Source organism: Triturus cristatus, chromosome 6 (genome assembly GCF_964204655.1).
Source record: "Triturus cristatus chromosome 6, aTriCri1.1, whole genome shotgun sequence".
In the NCBI taxonomy this organism is placed as follows: Eukaryota; Metazoa; Chordata; class Amphibia; order Caudata; family Salamandridae; genus Triturus; species Triturus cristatus.
Window position 1 is genome coordinate 1631961692 of NC_140589.1, and position 15940 is coordinate 1631977631.

Genomic DNA, 15940 nt, shown 5'->3' on the forward strand with positions numbered 1-15940 from the left:
TTGTGTAATGATATATCTGTAAGAGACATTATTTAGTGTGTGTCTTTCAGATTATGCATATACACACACACACACATTACAGTCATCATTAACAGTGATAGAAACAGTGTCTGCACACTGAAAAACAGGTTTTTGAAATGCTCCTAATTTAACAATTCTGTAGAAAACTTCCTAAAAAAAAGTTTAAGTGGCAAGGCTTCAGCATGCTAAGTTTCGTTCTAACCGACCTGGAGAGCAATGAGTCGGGTCCAAAAAATAGATTTTCTATTTTAACTGCCATACGAAACATTTCACTCCACTACAACAACAAAAATGTAGAACAGAATTAGAGCAAGCTTGGTTTTGCGCGAATACACTGATTTTAGGAATACATGGTGCTCTTATTGGCAGATCCAGAGCTTAGAATCCTCCAAGGATAAAAGATTTGAAGAACAAATCTAAATAGAAGAGGGTACATTTCCCCTTTATCTCAAGTGGAATCTGCAGACCATTGGAGGGTTCGAAAATCCAGGCAATACAACTGGCTGGCAGAATTTATTTTTTTTGCTATAGCCATTGCAGGAATGATTACAAAAAGGTATGTCAGTCGAACAAGTGAGTATTTTACTCTGCTACTTATTCTTACCATTTGCTTGCCATAGCAAATGAAGATCATAATAATGGAGAACTGGGTATTCCAGAGCATGTCTTCTTTGCTGCAGTTGGTCAAGCGGTGCGGCACTTTGGAATTCTCTTTCAGGGTCAACAGTCCGTTGCCTGACTTTATAAAGCTTGTACAGCAAGGTCAACTGTTAATACCTTTGAAATGGGAATACCTATATTTGAATGTTTTGGCTATTAAAGGTCCCGGATTGCAAGATTCAAAATATAGGCCTCTCACTAAACCCTACAGGAATCTAGTCAAAGCCATCGGATGATGGCGATTTGAACAATGGAGCATCTGCATTGAAATGACCAGCTGAAAAGGACTCCCAGCAGCTCACCCGAGTTTTCCATATTTGTGGAAGTGTCTACTTTTAGAATGACAGTGAGCAAAAAAGAAGCTACTTTGGTTGAGACTACAATCGTGCAATAATTGAGGACAAGAGATTTTATGAGACCAACTGCTTTACATTGATAGGCATGAACGGATGGACATCGAAGAGCCAAATGAGAGAGCTAAGAGAAAGAATGTGAATCCTGTCCCCATCATTTAGATTTAGGAGTTCATTTATGATAAAAATGCATTCTTGGGCGATAACCGATACAATAATTGCTGTTGGAAACAATTGCTCAGAAAATTATAGAAAGCTTACCTTCAACTCTTGATTCCAGATGTTTATCTAATTCTGCATCTTTTTTCACTGCTTCGTCCAAGACCTTTGGGGCATTTGAGAAACAGACTAGTACAATGCTCATGTTATCTCGGCTCCCCTGCAAGTAATAAGGAAGAGATAGAAAATAAACAATTTAATTGTATCAAGAATAGGAATACATCTCTATCTATACATCTCTATCTATACATCTCTATCTATACATCTCTATCTATACATCTCTATCTATCTATAGATATCTATATCTATATATATACACACACACACACACATACTTTTTAAATTGAGTTTAAATAAAGACAATTTGCTTTAAATACAAAGAAGACATCAACTACCTAGGAACATCAGTCTTTGGCCAGGTTTTGATTTTACCAGCACAAGTAATTTAATATCCACTAACATTGAAGACAGATATGCAACTTTTGTAAATTTAACAGGGAACCAGGAGACTATCAGGGCTATGAAACTAACACAACTGTCCTAAAAATTTAAAAAATGTCCTGCTACAGCACAAGAGTGCTGGAAATGCAAAAAGATTGGTCACTTTGGCAACGTTTGTAGAGGAGGCAAACGTCATCCCGTTAAATTTGTTCAAAATGCTGATGTTCAAGCTGACGGTGAACAAGTTTCCATAGAAAACAAATTGGAAGAACTTATGTTAGCTGTAGATTCTATTGATATCAATAATGTACATTCTGACGATACTATCTCAGATCCGCTTGTTCAGATTTTTATTGACAATGTCAACATTCCTCTACTTATAGATTCTGGTGCAAGAATCACAATTATTTCCATTGACAAATACAAGCAAAATTGGGCACATAAAATGCTTTTACCTCCAGATGTCATCACCACAGCGTTTGAAGGCAGCAGAATTGATTTAACTGGTTATTTTTGTGCCAATATTACTTTTGAGACCAAGACTATCCATGGTAAGGTTTATGTGGCCTATAAAGGCATCAATGTACTAGGTCGGTGGCATCAGGCGGAGTTTGGCATGATCAAGCCTGGTCATAAACATCCTGTTTCTCTTACCAATTCTGTTTCTGATTACACTTCTTGGAAAGAGAAATTCAAAGAGGTGTTTTCTGACAAAATTGAAATAAAAAAATTCACACTATTAAAATTAAAGAGGGTGTACAAACTGTTAAACACAGGCTACGTAATGTTCCTCATAGTATTAGGAATGAACTTTCTTGAATGTTAAAAAACATGCAAGACAATGGGATTATAGAGAAGGTTGATGCTTCCTGTGGCTTTCTCCCATTTTTTTGTCTAAAAATAAAATGGCGAATTGCGTTTATGCATTGACTTGCGCTCTGTCAACAATGCAATCTGGGTGGAAAGCTTTCCGTTACCTCGCATTGAGGATCTCATTACTGCAGTTGGTGAATCCAAATGGTTTTCCAAGTTGGATTTACGTTCTGCTTACCATCAGGTGGAACTGGATGAGTCTTCTAGACATCTGACTGCATTCGTTACACCTGATGGTACATTCCAATTCCGTAGGATGCTATTTGGTTTGGCATCAGCTGCGTCTGTATTTCAGAAAGTCATGACCAACATGTTTAAGGACATTTCCAATGTAGTCATTTTTCAAGATATTTTGGTGCACACTGTTTCAAAAGATGAACATAATGTTGTACTTGAACAGGTACTCACTATTCTACAAGACAATCATGTCACAGTAAGAGATGACAAATGCATATTTTCTGTTAAGGAGATTGAATATTTAGGACATGTTCTTTCTAAAGATGGTGTCAAACCTAAGCCTAGCATTGTGGATGGCATGGTCAATGCTTCCCATCCAATTGACAAAGACCAACTTTGTTTGTTCATTGGGCTTTGTGAATTTTATTCAAAGTTCATAAAGAATTTTGCAAGTCTCACTGAATATTTTAGAAGAATTCTTTGAAAAGAATTCTGTTTTTATTTGGACAGCCACCTGTCAAGATCACTTTCAACACATCAAAGAAAGTATTCTTTCTGCACCTGCCCTCCAGGCATATAGAGGGGGTAGAGATACATTTATTACTGTGGATACCAGTTCTTATGGAATGGGTGCTATATTATCACAAATGGCAGGTACCGAATAGTTTCTTACCTGTCGGTGTAGTTTTGCAGCTTGAAGATCTTTCTGGATTCACTATGCTGTGCATTATTCCGCGATCTTGTGGTTGGGTCCGGATTCGTAGTCTCTTCTTTTTTTTTTTTTCGTAGCCCAGGTGGGCGTCGACGTACACCATTTGGTGCACCTCCCGTGACGTCGTCGTGCTTCCTGCGGAAGTCCCACCTTTGGGGCGCCATCTTCGGGTTCTTTTTTCCTTTCCTTTTTTTTTTTTTTTTTTTTTAACCCTAGGCGATTGATTAATCCTTCTTGTCCCTTTATCTGTATGTTTGTATTTCTTTGATCTTTTCCATTTTACCCCCTCTTCCTCCAGCCTCATCTTCCTGGCGGAGGTGGGTGGGTTCGCTAGTGAATCCAGAAAGATCTTCAAGCTGCAAAACTACACCGACCGGTAAGAAACTATTCGTTTTGCAGCGTGAATCTTTCTGGATTCACTATGCTGTGCATAGATTTTGTAGCGGTTTTCCTAGTTCTGTGGCGGCTGGGTGGTAGATGAGCGTTGGTCGTTGAAAATGTGCTGAAGCACCTTCTGTCCAACCTGTGCTTCCTTGTTCATCTGAATGTCCACGCAGTAGTGTTTCGTGAACGTGTGCACAGACGCCCAAGTTGCCGCGAGGCATATGTCCTGGATGGGCGTGTTCGCCAGGAAGGCCACGGTGGCCCCTTTCTTCCTTGTGGAGTGAGCCTGCGGCCCCTCCGCTAGCTCCTGTCCAGCCTGTTTGTGGCAGAATTGAATAGTGAGGGCAATCCACCTTGCGATGGTGCCTTTAGTCACTGGTCTACCCATGAAGCTAGTAGCAAAGGACACAAACAGCTGTTTCGACTTCCTGAGTTCCTTGGTTCTCTCAATGTAGTGCATCACCGCTCTTCTGGCATCGAGGGTGTGCAGTGCCTTTTCTGCGTTTGTAGTCGGGTTTTGGAAGAAACTTGGTATCTGGATAGTCTGATTTATGTGGAACGCCGACACTACCTTGGGCATGAAGTGTGGGTCCGTTCTCAGGACTATTCTATCTTTGTGAATCTGAATGTAGGGTTCCTGCAGCGTTAGTGCTCGAAGCTCGCTTACCCTGCGTAGTGAGGTTATGGCCACCAGAAAGGCTGTTTTCATAGTCAACATCTGCAGTGTGGCCTTGTGAATGGGTTCAAACGGTGCCTTCATGAGCTCCGTCAGGACCACATTCAGATTCCATGCCGGCGGCGGCAACCTTTTCGGGGGGGCCATCCTTTTGGCTCCTTCCATGAATCTCCTCACCACCTGCGAGCTGAAGAAACTTCCACCTTTTTCACCTCTGGTGTAGGCCACGATGGCTGCTAGGTGTACCCTTAGTGAGCTCGAGCAGAGGTTACTCTTTAGAAGGTGTGTGAGGTACCTCAGTACTGTTGAGTCTCTAGTCATTCTGTTTTGCAGGCCCTTTTTCCGGCACCACACAGTGAACCTCTTCCATTTTGCGCTGTAGCATTTTCGTGTAGTTGGTTTCCTCGCCTCCCGTAGCACTCGCATCGTGCTCGGCGGCAATCTTAGGTGTGCGAACTCTAGGTCTTCAGGAGCCATGCCGCCAGGTTGAGGGTCTCTGGCTCTGGGTGCAGGACCTCTCCGTTTTGCATTGAGAGCAGGTCCTTCCTCCTCTCGAACCTGTATGGGTCGCCTTGTGCCATTTCTTGAATTTGTGAGAACCATGTCTGCCTCGCCCACTGCGGAGCCACCAGGATCAGGGTCATGTTGCTGGTTCTGCACTTGTCGAGCACTCTGTGCAACAGGGGTATCGGTGGAAAGGCGTAGGCAAATGTCCTCGACCAGCTTATCCATAGGGCATTTCCCTTGGATTGCTGATCTGGTTGCCTGGACGCGAAGCTTTGGCATTTTGCATTGTGGCGTGTTTCAAAAAGGTCTATTGTGGGAGTCCCCCATCTCCGGAAGAGTTTCTCCGTTTCCTGGCCATTGAGCTCCCACTCGTGTGATGCTGAGGTCTGCCTGCTTAGCCAGTCTGCCTCCACATTGTCCTTCCCCGGTAGGTGAATTGCCAGTAGATCTATCCTGAGAGGTATGGCCCATCTCCAAATCTCCTGAGCTAGGGATGAGAGCGGGAACGACTGTGTCCCCCCCCTTGTTTGTTGATGTAGAACATCGCCGTGGTGTTGTCTGTTTGGACCAACACCCTCTTGTTGAACAGGTGCCTCTGGAATGCCTTCAGGGCTAGCAGGATTGTTTTCAACTCGAGGTAGTTGATATGGCGGACCGCATCTGCTGGGGCCCATAGACCCCTCACTCTGAGGTTGTCCATGTGCGCTCCCCATCCCTTCTGCGATGCGTCCGTGGTAATGGTCACTGTTGGGATTGGTGGTGTCAGGCTTCTCCCTGCTGTTATGTTGTCTCTGTTCCACCAAGTTATCTCCTCCTGCACTGCGTGCGTAACAACCACTAGATCCTCCCAACTTCCGTTTGCTTGTGACCATTGTTGTTGTAGCCATTCCTGGAATGGTCTCATGTGCAGGCGTACATTCGGCACCAGCTGGATACAGGACGCCATCATCCCCATCATCTTGCTCACAGCCCTCACTGTCAGAGCTCGCCCCTTCTGGTAGAGCTTCGCCTCCTTCAGTAGAGCCTCTGTCCTCCTCTCGCTGGGCACTACTGTACTGTTGCGGGAGTTGATCTTTGCCCCCAGGAAAATCTTCACCTGCTCCGGTTCCATCGATGATTTTCCCCAGTGGATCGAGAATCCCAGATTTGTGAGGGTGTCTGTTACGCGTTTTGCGTGCCTCTCGCACTTTCCGCGTGAGTTTGCCTTGACCAGCCAGTCGTCCAAGTAGGGGTAGACATGTATTCCCTGCCTTCGTAGGTGCGCCGCTACCGCCGACAGGCATTTTGTAAAGACCCTTGGTGCTGATTTTAATCCGAAGGCCAGGGTCGTGAACTGGTAGTGTTCTTGTTCGATGTTGAATCTTAGAAGGCCCTTGTGCCTTCTGTTTATTGGGATGTGAAGATAGGCATCCTTGAGGTCCACGGTGACCATGAAGTCCCCTTCTCTTATCTGTGGCAGAACCTCCTGCAGTGAAGTCATTTTGAACCTTTGCGTTCTGATGAACTTGTTTAGGTAACGGAGGTCTAGTATGGGTCTGAGGTCTCCGTCTACCTTCGGAACCACGAAGTAGTTTGAGTAGACCCCTTTGTTGCGTTCTCTGCACGGCACTGTCTCTATGGCTCCCTTTTGCAGGAGTTTCCGCGTTTCTTCTCTGAGTATTGCCAGTTCTTGGGCCGATCTCAGTCTTCCCCTTGGTTTCCTGTTTGGAGGTCTTTTCTCCAAATCTACGCAGTACCCGTACTGCACAACGTTCCGTATCCACTTGTCTGTGGTTATACGCCGCCACTCCTGAAGGTAGAACCTCAGTCTTCCGCCTACTGGTGTCGTATGCTCGTAGGCTCTTGAATTTTCTCTTCCCCCTGATGACACTTTTTTGCGCCTCACCCTTGGGGTCCTGACGAGGGTAGGCGTCCTCTTGTGTGCTGAGTCACTTCGTCGAGGGCTGTTCGCCCCCTCTCCTCCTTTGGCCACGTCCGTTCCCTCTCCCGCGAAAGGACTGGCCCAGAGGTTGATATTGCCAGTTTTGCTTCTGCTGACCTTGTCCGTGACCTTCACCCTGCTGACTTTGTTGGAACGCCTGGTGCGACGTCCCCTGCTGGCTTCCTCCCCTACCGTAGGGTCTTCGAGGGATTTCCTCGCCTCATTCCCCTCAGCTGTAGGGCCCCCATGGACCTCGCCGTCTCGTTTTCTTTTTTCAGCTGGGTGAGCTTGTCGTCCACTGTTGCTCCGAACAGTGTCTCTCCATTGAAGGGGGTGCCAAGGATGTTGTTCTGCACTTCCGGTTTGAATCCCGAGATTCTTAGCCATGCATGCCTCCTCTCTGTGACCCCTATGGCCAGGAGTCTTGCTGAAGTCTCTGCCCCATCCAACGCCGTCTTTATACAGGAGTTGGCGATGTTTTTGCCTTCATCTATCAGGTGAGAGGCTCTCTGCCGGTATTCTTCGGGGAGGTGCTTTACTAACTCCCCCATCTCATCCCAGTGCTGGTATTGGTGTCTATTGAGGAGTGCATTTGAATTCGCCATGCGCCAGTGCATTGCGGCGTTCCTCTCGACCTTTCTTCCTGTGAGGTCAATCCTCCTGCTCTCCTTATCCGGGGGTGGGCCCGAAGTTGCTGGTACGTTGGCCCTTCTCCTGGCCGTGGAGGCTATGATGGAGTCCGCGGTCACGCTACCCTTGATGTAAGGGGGGTCCAGGGAGGAGTGCTTATATTTCTTCTCTGTCCTGGGCGTGATCGACCGGCAGGTCGCAGGTTCCTTGAAGGCTTCTCTCCCCTGATTCATCACGCTTTGTAGCATGGGGAGGAACTGGCTCCTTGTCTGGATGGGGAGCAGTGTCTCGACGAGAAAATCGGCTTTCGGTTTCTCCTCGTCGAGTTGGACGCCGAAGGCCATTGCTGCGCTCCTGACCACCATATTGTAGACCCCGATGTCGTCGGGTGGCGAAGGCCTCGAAGGGTACGTGTCCACGGGCTCCTCCGGGTTTTCGGTGTCGAGATCGTGCCATTCGACGTCGTTGCTGGTAGATGCCTCCGATTCGTAGAACGACCGTTGGTTTTCTTCTTCGGCTTCTCCCTCATAATAGGGCTCTTCTTCGAGTTCCCTTGTCAGCCCTTCGGCGTCGAACTCGTCTTCGACCTCCTCGACGTCCGCTGATGGAACCGTTGGAATCTTGAATTCCTTCATTCTGGCGTCGAACTCCTTCTTTCTTTGAAGGATGTTCTCCATTTCGGCCTCGAGCCGCCTCTTCTTTTTCTCCATCTCGGAGATGCTTTCGGCGTCGACCGCGGGTCTTTTCGATGAACCTTGCGTCGACGTCGAACGTTCTTTCTGCGTCGATCGGCCCGTTTCATGGGATGCTTTCGACGACCCTTGCCTTTCGGCGTCTTTCGGCACCAGGGAGTCCTTATCTAAGGATCCGCTCGGCCTCTTGTCCGTGGTCCCCCCTTTGGACGTCGAAGTTTTCGGCGCCGGGGCTCCCTTCGTGGACTTTGACTCAGATTTTCTCGAGTCACCCTCGTGTTGTCGAGGTACTTTCTGTTTTGCGCTCGACGATTCTTACCTCATCTTCTTTTTTCTTGTCGGTCTCTACGACCGTGAAGTTTTCAGCTGTCTCGGCGACGTTGTCCTCGTCGTCCGAGGAGAGGCCCAGAGCGTAGAGCGTCGGGGGCTTCCCCTTGCCATCCATGCTGGCGTTGGCCCTTCTCTGCCGCTCTCTCACCCTGAGTGTCTTCGGCGCGAAGGCGGAGCAGGCGTTGCAGTCGATACTCTGGTGATCGACCGGTAGGCAGAGGTTGCAGACCGGATGCTGGTCTCTCTGCGCGAACTTGTGGTGGCAGTTTGGGCAGAACTTGAATGGCGTCTTGTCCATTGCGCTCAGGGTCTCTGAGCGTGCATTCTCCAAGGCCGTCGAAGAAAAAGGGCGCTGGTCCTCCTTTCTTCGCGCTCCTGATGAAATCTTTTCCTTTCCTGATATCTTCTAGTGTTTCTATCGACGAAACTCGCTTTTCTTCCTTCTTCCTTCGAGTGTAATTCTGGAGCTTCCCGATGACGATCCAGACCCAACGGCGGAAAAAAGATTCTGAAGATGGCGCCCCGAAGGTGGGACTTCCGCAGGAAGCACGACGACGTCACGGGAGGTGCACCAAATGGTGTACGTCGACGCCTACCTGGGCTACGAAAAAAAAAAAAAAACAAAGAAAAGACTACGAATCCGGACCCAACCACAAGATCGCGGAATAATGCACAGCATAGTGAATCCAGAAAGATTCACGCTGCAAAACAACAAACTCACAATTAGGTTTGCTTCGAGACGCATGAAGGATGTTGAACTGAGATATTCAGTTATTGAGAAATAAATGTTGGCTTGTATCTGGGGCATTGAGAAATTCAGACCAAATTTGTGGGGGAGAAAATTTTGTTTGAGGACTGATCACAAACCATTAGTCGATATACTATCTGGTAACAAAATAAAAAAAAGCTACAGCTTGGTTAGCCACCAAACTTTTAGATTTAATTTCAATGTCCATCACATAGCTGGAGGAAAAAATATCAAAAAGCTGACTTTCTATCCAGACATCCTGCACATGAGGAGAAGTTTGCTGAGCTATTAGATGATATTGAAGAATGCATTATTGCAAGCATTGATGACACTGTAATTTGTCAGGACATGGCAGAATGGTGTAAAACATTAGAGAATAATTCCCTGCTCAAACAGGTGATGGATTTTGTAGTAAAAGGTTGGCCTAAAGGAAGATCCATTGAGTATAATCTACAACCATTCTGTAAGATTGCAAATGAACTATAGATTTAAGGTAAACTTCTAGTTAGAGAAGGCAAATTAATAATAACTGTACTCAATGTTCATACAGTGACAAACACTTGGTTACGAATTCTCCATCTCCCAAACCCTCAATTTCCCCTAACAAAGTATGGCAAAAGGCAGCTATAGATTTTCTTGGGCCATTTCATGTTCTCCCTAATTGCATGAAATATTTCATAGTTTTAATTGACCACTTATCCAGGTGGGTGGAGGTCAGAGGTGTCTATGAGCCAAATACAAAATCTGTCATTCGATTTCTCCAGCACGTATTCAGCAGAGAAGGCACTCCTGAGGAATTACTTACAGATAATGGGGTTCAGTTTACCTCTCAACTCATGCAAGATTTTTTTATCAAAGATGGGTATCAAACATCTACGCACTCCATTGTATTTCTCAGGCGAACGGAAAAGTTGAAAGATTCAACAGGGTTCTAGTCGAATGTATTCAGAGTGCTGCTAAAGTAGATTGTGAGTCTGCCATCAGAGATGTGGTATGGCCATATAGAACCACTCCTCACTCTGTATCGGGTTGTGTTCCTTTTAAATTGATGAGGGAGGAAAGTGGTGTCCACACTCAATCCGTCTGGAAGTTGAACTGTTTCGACAATAAATATGATGTTGCAAAAAATTCTTCCATTGCTAAAAATCGTAGTGATGAAGCCAGTGTTAGATGTAATAAACTAGATTTGCCCGTTTCAAAAAAGAAGTCAAATTTGTTGTTGGTGATCTAGTTCGTGTCAAGGATCCTTTGATGCTACAAAAAGGTAAATCAAAATTCAGGGATCCTGCACGTATAATCACAATTAAAGGCAACAGTGCAAAATTAGAGAAAGGACAGTGGTGGAATTTTGACCGTTTGGCCAGAATCAATTCTGCTCATAAATCAGTTGTAAATGTTGGTCAGAGTTTCTGATGTTAGGAGTTCAAGAGTTAAGAGGATTCCTAGTAAGTATGTTCAGTAAGCATATTGTTCACTGTGTGGGAGAGGGAGATATGTCGAGTCTGTGCACTATTTCTCGGTGCACTTCATTAAAATAAAAATGTTGGAATGTTACTTTGTGCTTGTCAATGTATTCTATGTAATATTTGATTAGAATGTTTGGGCCAGGGACTGGAATGGCTTGACACGCAGTTGAAGCTACCACATCTACATCTGCACTCCAGTGTATCCTGTTATCTACAATAAATCCATTAAAAAAGAGTGAAGACTACTGGTCTATGTTATATGCTGCACAACTCTATTGAAGAAAGGACACTTCAACCTGTCAATGTCTTTTATGATTGGAATTCTAACCAATAAAAAGATGATTTGGGAAAAAACCCTGTCCTGTGAAACAATTAAAAGAGTCACGTTTTTCAGGGCCATTTCTAACTGTAAACAAAACTGATTTGGATCTCAAATTGTTCTTAACTGAAATTTTTACCACTTTCTGGTAAATGTTTATTTTTTTTTTAGATATGGTCAACTGTTTTCACCTCTTTTGTATGTTACATGATACCATGTGTTTTACACCAAAATATTAAATCAATTTAACAGTATTTTATGTTGCATTTTCTCATGTAAAAAACCAATGTAAACCGCTTTGGCACCGAATCAACTTTGTGTTGTACAGGCCTCTAAAGAAATGATAATCCTACCAGACATGCAGGTCTAGTGACCTGAATAATCTACTTGACCCAACTATAGTGTGATTTACTCATAAATTGGTCTCAAATCGTGTGATCCTAGGCAAATATTTTATTACCACAAGAGCACCTTTAAATAGAATAGTTCAGCAGGTCTGCTGTATATAAAACACTTTTGATTTAATAGACTAAACATTTGCACAATGGATAATAATAATCTAGCCCACATGGAATACACATGAACCCCTGACTTGCTTTCTTAATTCACAAATAGTATAGTCATCGTGGCAGGGCAGGAATGTCTCCAATCACATTTAAAAACTCACTTTTAATAAATAAATTACTAAAGTAGTGCACTTTGATTTACAGACAACATTTTCCATTGTTTAAAAGATTTTCCGTGGCGTGCTGTATAAATCCGTTAATACAGTGGTCCTCAGCCTACGTCCTGGGACTCCTGCAGGTTTGAAACGCCTACTGAGGTCTGCAACTGCTTATAAACGCAAATATTAACAGAATAAAGTATATATGAAAAAAAAAGCAAGTGAAAATGTTAAAGCCTTCCGTAAATGTGAAGAAATACGAAATTGGAGGCTGTTGTGTTCTCAGAATCGGGGGAACAGTGCAAAAGTAAACAGAATACATTATGGGTGGCCTTGGTTGAATTTAGAAACGCCCCAACTTTTCCATTAAAAACTAAATTATTATTTCTAGATTTGTTTGTGAATGAAGTAAAATTATTTAATCAGGATGAACACCCCCCCCCCCCCTCACCCCCGGGATCCGGGTTATGTGATTAAGCTTATCAAGGTTTTTGGTTGCAGGTTACTGATGGATTGGCTACGCTGGCTTAAAAACCGACACTCCTTATACCGAGTTCCAGTTGTATTTTACGTTGGTCCCTCTTAATCTAGAATTTCAAAGGCAGCATTTTTCATGCGCATGTCTAATATAGCAGTTTTCAAGTTCAATTCTAACGGCATATGACCATGCACTTTTCAGGTTAGTAATGTAATTCAAAACAGGCATTTTTGTTCAGTAATGATCTATGAATGTTATTTGGGCCTTAAATTTGTGACTTAAATATGATTACTGCATGTACTGCGCTTTATAATTCTGAACATTAAGAACTCTTTAATTCGCCACTTTTAAAGCTCTTTACCATGGTGTCATTTCTAGGACTTGAAAATTTCTTGCGACTCCATGGCATAATCTCATCCAGTACTTCAGTGAAGTTCTAATGACTGATTAATCCTTGAAAAAGTCTGTTTCAGACGAAGCATGAGATGGCTGTTTGCACTTATTTGGAAACTGGAAGAACGGACAATAAAAATGGAACACAAATGAAAATCTAGATAAGTTCCTCAATACAATAGATACTACTTGTTGCATAGTGCTTCAGTTTCATATTGCAGTTTTGTTTGCCAAATGCTTTTTTCTCTATTTGTCTATTGCGATGAGGTTTTAATCATCATTTTTTTTTTTTTTTAAACCAGGGTCCCTGGCTTCCAGTAATGATTTAGTAGTTCTCCCCGTATTCCACTAATGATTAAGTGGGAGTGTACAGAAGTCAAAAGGTAAAGAACCACCGTGAGAATACAGAACATGAATTGGTTAAAACAAATAAACACAGGTCCACTGAAGAATGTAAATGGAAGATAGAATAAGTGAACTGAAGGACTCATCGGAACCAATATCGGAGGAGAGATCCTCGTTTTCCTTAAAATGTAATCCCACTCCTGTCAGAGTGTGCTTTCTACTTGTTCAGGAATGTATTGAATTTACCCTTCTGTGTACAAGCTTTTAACTTACTTTGGTTTCCTTGTAACACCTTCAGTGTGGGAAGTGCCTGGCTCCGTGTTTGTTTTGCTCTTTAAAACCCTGATTTTATTTCCTTGTAGAACTTACGGTGATGCTAAGTGCCTGGCTCCCCTTCTCTTTAAAACCCTATTTTCTCTGCCATACCGCTCTGGATGATCTCGGACGTCAGGGGACTTTCTCTCCAGATGTCTGGAAGGTGCCCGCCTCTGTGTTCTTGCCCAGCCTCTCTCCCTCCCGATAGGCCAGATTCTGAACACCTCCTCTGATGAGGCTACTTCAACATGGCAGATGTACAGACACGCCACTAGCGCGCCAAAGGCAAGCCAGTCTGCGGCCAGTCCCCCTTCCCGTTTTAACAGCCAAATGAGAATTTTCTTCTAATGAGCTCTAGAACCTGGCCCCTTCCCGATGCAAAAGGTCTGCATGGGTGCCGTACAGGTAGGTGATGACCGGATTCAATGTAGCCACTGTAACTTCCTGATTGCTCCCATTAGGATAAACGACATTAGACAGAGTGTGAGCCCAAACTCCCAGACCATATCCTTTAAAGGCATAATGCTGAACTGTTGCTCCCTCCCAAAACACAAATTTGCAGTATACTTGGTGAATAAACCACGGATGCACTTTTTCCTATCTGAAACTTGGCTAAAAGAATACTCTAGAGCAGACATTCGATGCCCTGCCACCTGGACATGGTATAGTGAAATGTGACTGCCTAGGGCAAAGAGGGGGAGACATAGCAATTATTTTCAAGCTTACCTGGAACTGCTCCCTAAGCAAGATCGATTTTCGATAGTAAAGTGGCGCACTGTCGATAAACCTGTCCAATCAATCTCTAGTAGGCCTTTTGGTGTATCGCCCTCCGGGTCAAGTGAATAATTTAATCTCCAAGTTTATGGAATGTTCTACTCAACTGTCTCCTCGGCACAAAAAAACTGGGGATCTAAATCTTCATCTAAAGTCAGATGTCTATCAGACAGCCCCATCTCTAATTAGAGACCTGAAAACCCTTCAATTATCTCAGTTAGTGGTGGGTCCCACGCATGAAAAGGGACACACTTGATCCTATTTTTTTTCGAACGACCCCTCTATTCAGGTCAAAGATTCCATTAGAGTACCTTGGACTGGCTATTTTTTGGTCCCTTGCTCTCTCCCGCTCACTAGACTCACAGTTACTCCCTCGTCCTCTCCTGTCCTGACAAGGAATTGGGCCAGAGAGGCACCTGATCAAATTATGGCCGTTTTGTCAGACAAAACCTAATATTGAACCAGAAGATCAGATTTCGGATGCAACACTAAAGTATGAGGCATGGTTGACAAAAACCATTGATATTATGGAACCTCTGTATTCCAGACAATGTTAGATCTACTCCATCTGCCCCCTGGTAAAATGACCATCTTGCCTCTTTGAAAAAACAATGTAAATGCCTTGAACACGAATGGAGAAAGGATTACAGTACTTCCAGCCGTGCCAGGCGAAAAGATGCCTTGAACGTGCATGATAAGCGTATATGAGCAGAACGCAAGGATTACTATGCACAGAAGATAGATTCAGCCAGAAACTCTACTAAGGAATTAGTCTCCTTATTTAAGTCACTTACAGCCTCGGAAAGAATTTCAGCGAATATTAACCCTTCGAGACTTATTGTAATAACATTGCGACTTTGTTTTCTGACAAAGTGACCAAAATTTGTGAAAACATAACTGATTCTGTAATAAAGGAAGACAAAACAATTAGTGAACAACCAGGTGACGTGACTGAACTTGCTATTTCTTCTATATCAAAAGTGAGCTCCATTTTCTTATCCATTAAATCGGGCTCTTCTTTAGGCCCAGCCCCACCAAGAATTCTGCAGCTAGGAATAACTGCGATCGTCCACCTCTTGCGAGAACTTCTTTGGCTATCCATCACATCAGGATCAGTGTTTAGACCGTCGAAGTACCCCACGGTAATCCCCATTAGGAAAAATCTCTCCTTGGAGGCTTAAATCTTGGAAAACCTTAGCCCAATTTCTCACCTTCCGTTTGGGGCAGAAATAATGGAGAAACATGTAAATAATTGTATGACCAGTTTCCTGGAATCAAGAGTTATTGGACCCAATCCAATCCGGCTTTAAGGCAATGTACTCCACGGAGACTGCACTCCACCTATCAAAGGAAACACTTAGACAGAATGCAGACATGGGCCTAACTTCTGCCCCGATACTACTTGACCCTAGTGCAGCCTTTGACAAGTTGTTTTATGACATACTAATTCAAAGGCTTCAGAATTTTGGGATCAGTGGCAATGCCCTTAAACGGTTCAGATCCTTCCTTCAGGATCGGTCATTTCAAGTAACTTTCTAATCATGTGTCTCTGACCTGTTCTGCTCTACTAAAGGAGTCCCTCAGGGCGCTATCTTGAGCCCTACTTTGTTCAATGTGTACATGAGACCTCTGACAGACGTTAAGACATTAAAAGACACAATGTTCAAGTGGTGTTGTATGACAAGACAACTTATAGTAAATCTGTCCGAACCCACCTCTATCTCAGCTGAACTTTTTATAACCAGTTTATTGGATGTTGCCTCATGGAGGACTGACAATTGTCTAAAATCAAATGCCAACAATACTGAGATTCTGCTGGTAGGAAGAACCCCCTCAATATGG

At 44.0% G+C, this 15940-nt stretch overlaps 1 protein-coding gene across 2 annotated transcripts in view; it reads right to left on the reverse strand.

The window, feature by feature from the left end:
• The window catches only part of PPM1B (protein phosphatase, Mg2+/Mn2+ dependent 1B), a 201743-nt gene that overhangs the window by 97152 nt on the left and 88651 nt on the right, over positions 1-15940 (reverse strand). For both annotated transcript variants that reach the window (XM_085612779.1, XM_085612778.1), the window contains exon 3: positions 1296-1413. In XM_085612779.1, the coding sequence (XP_085468905.1) occupies positions 1296-1413 (118 nt within the window). The remainder of the gene's footprint in view (positions 1-1295; positions 1414-15940) is intronic.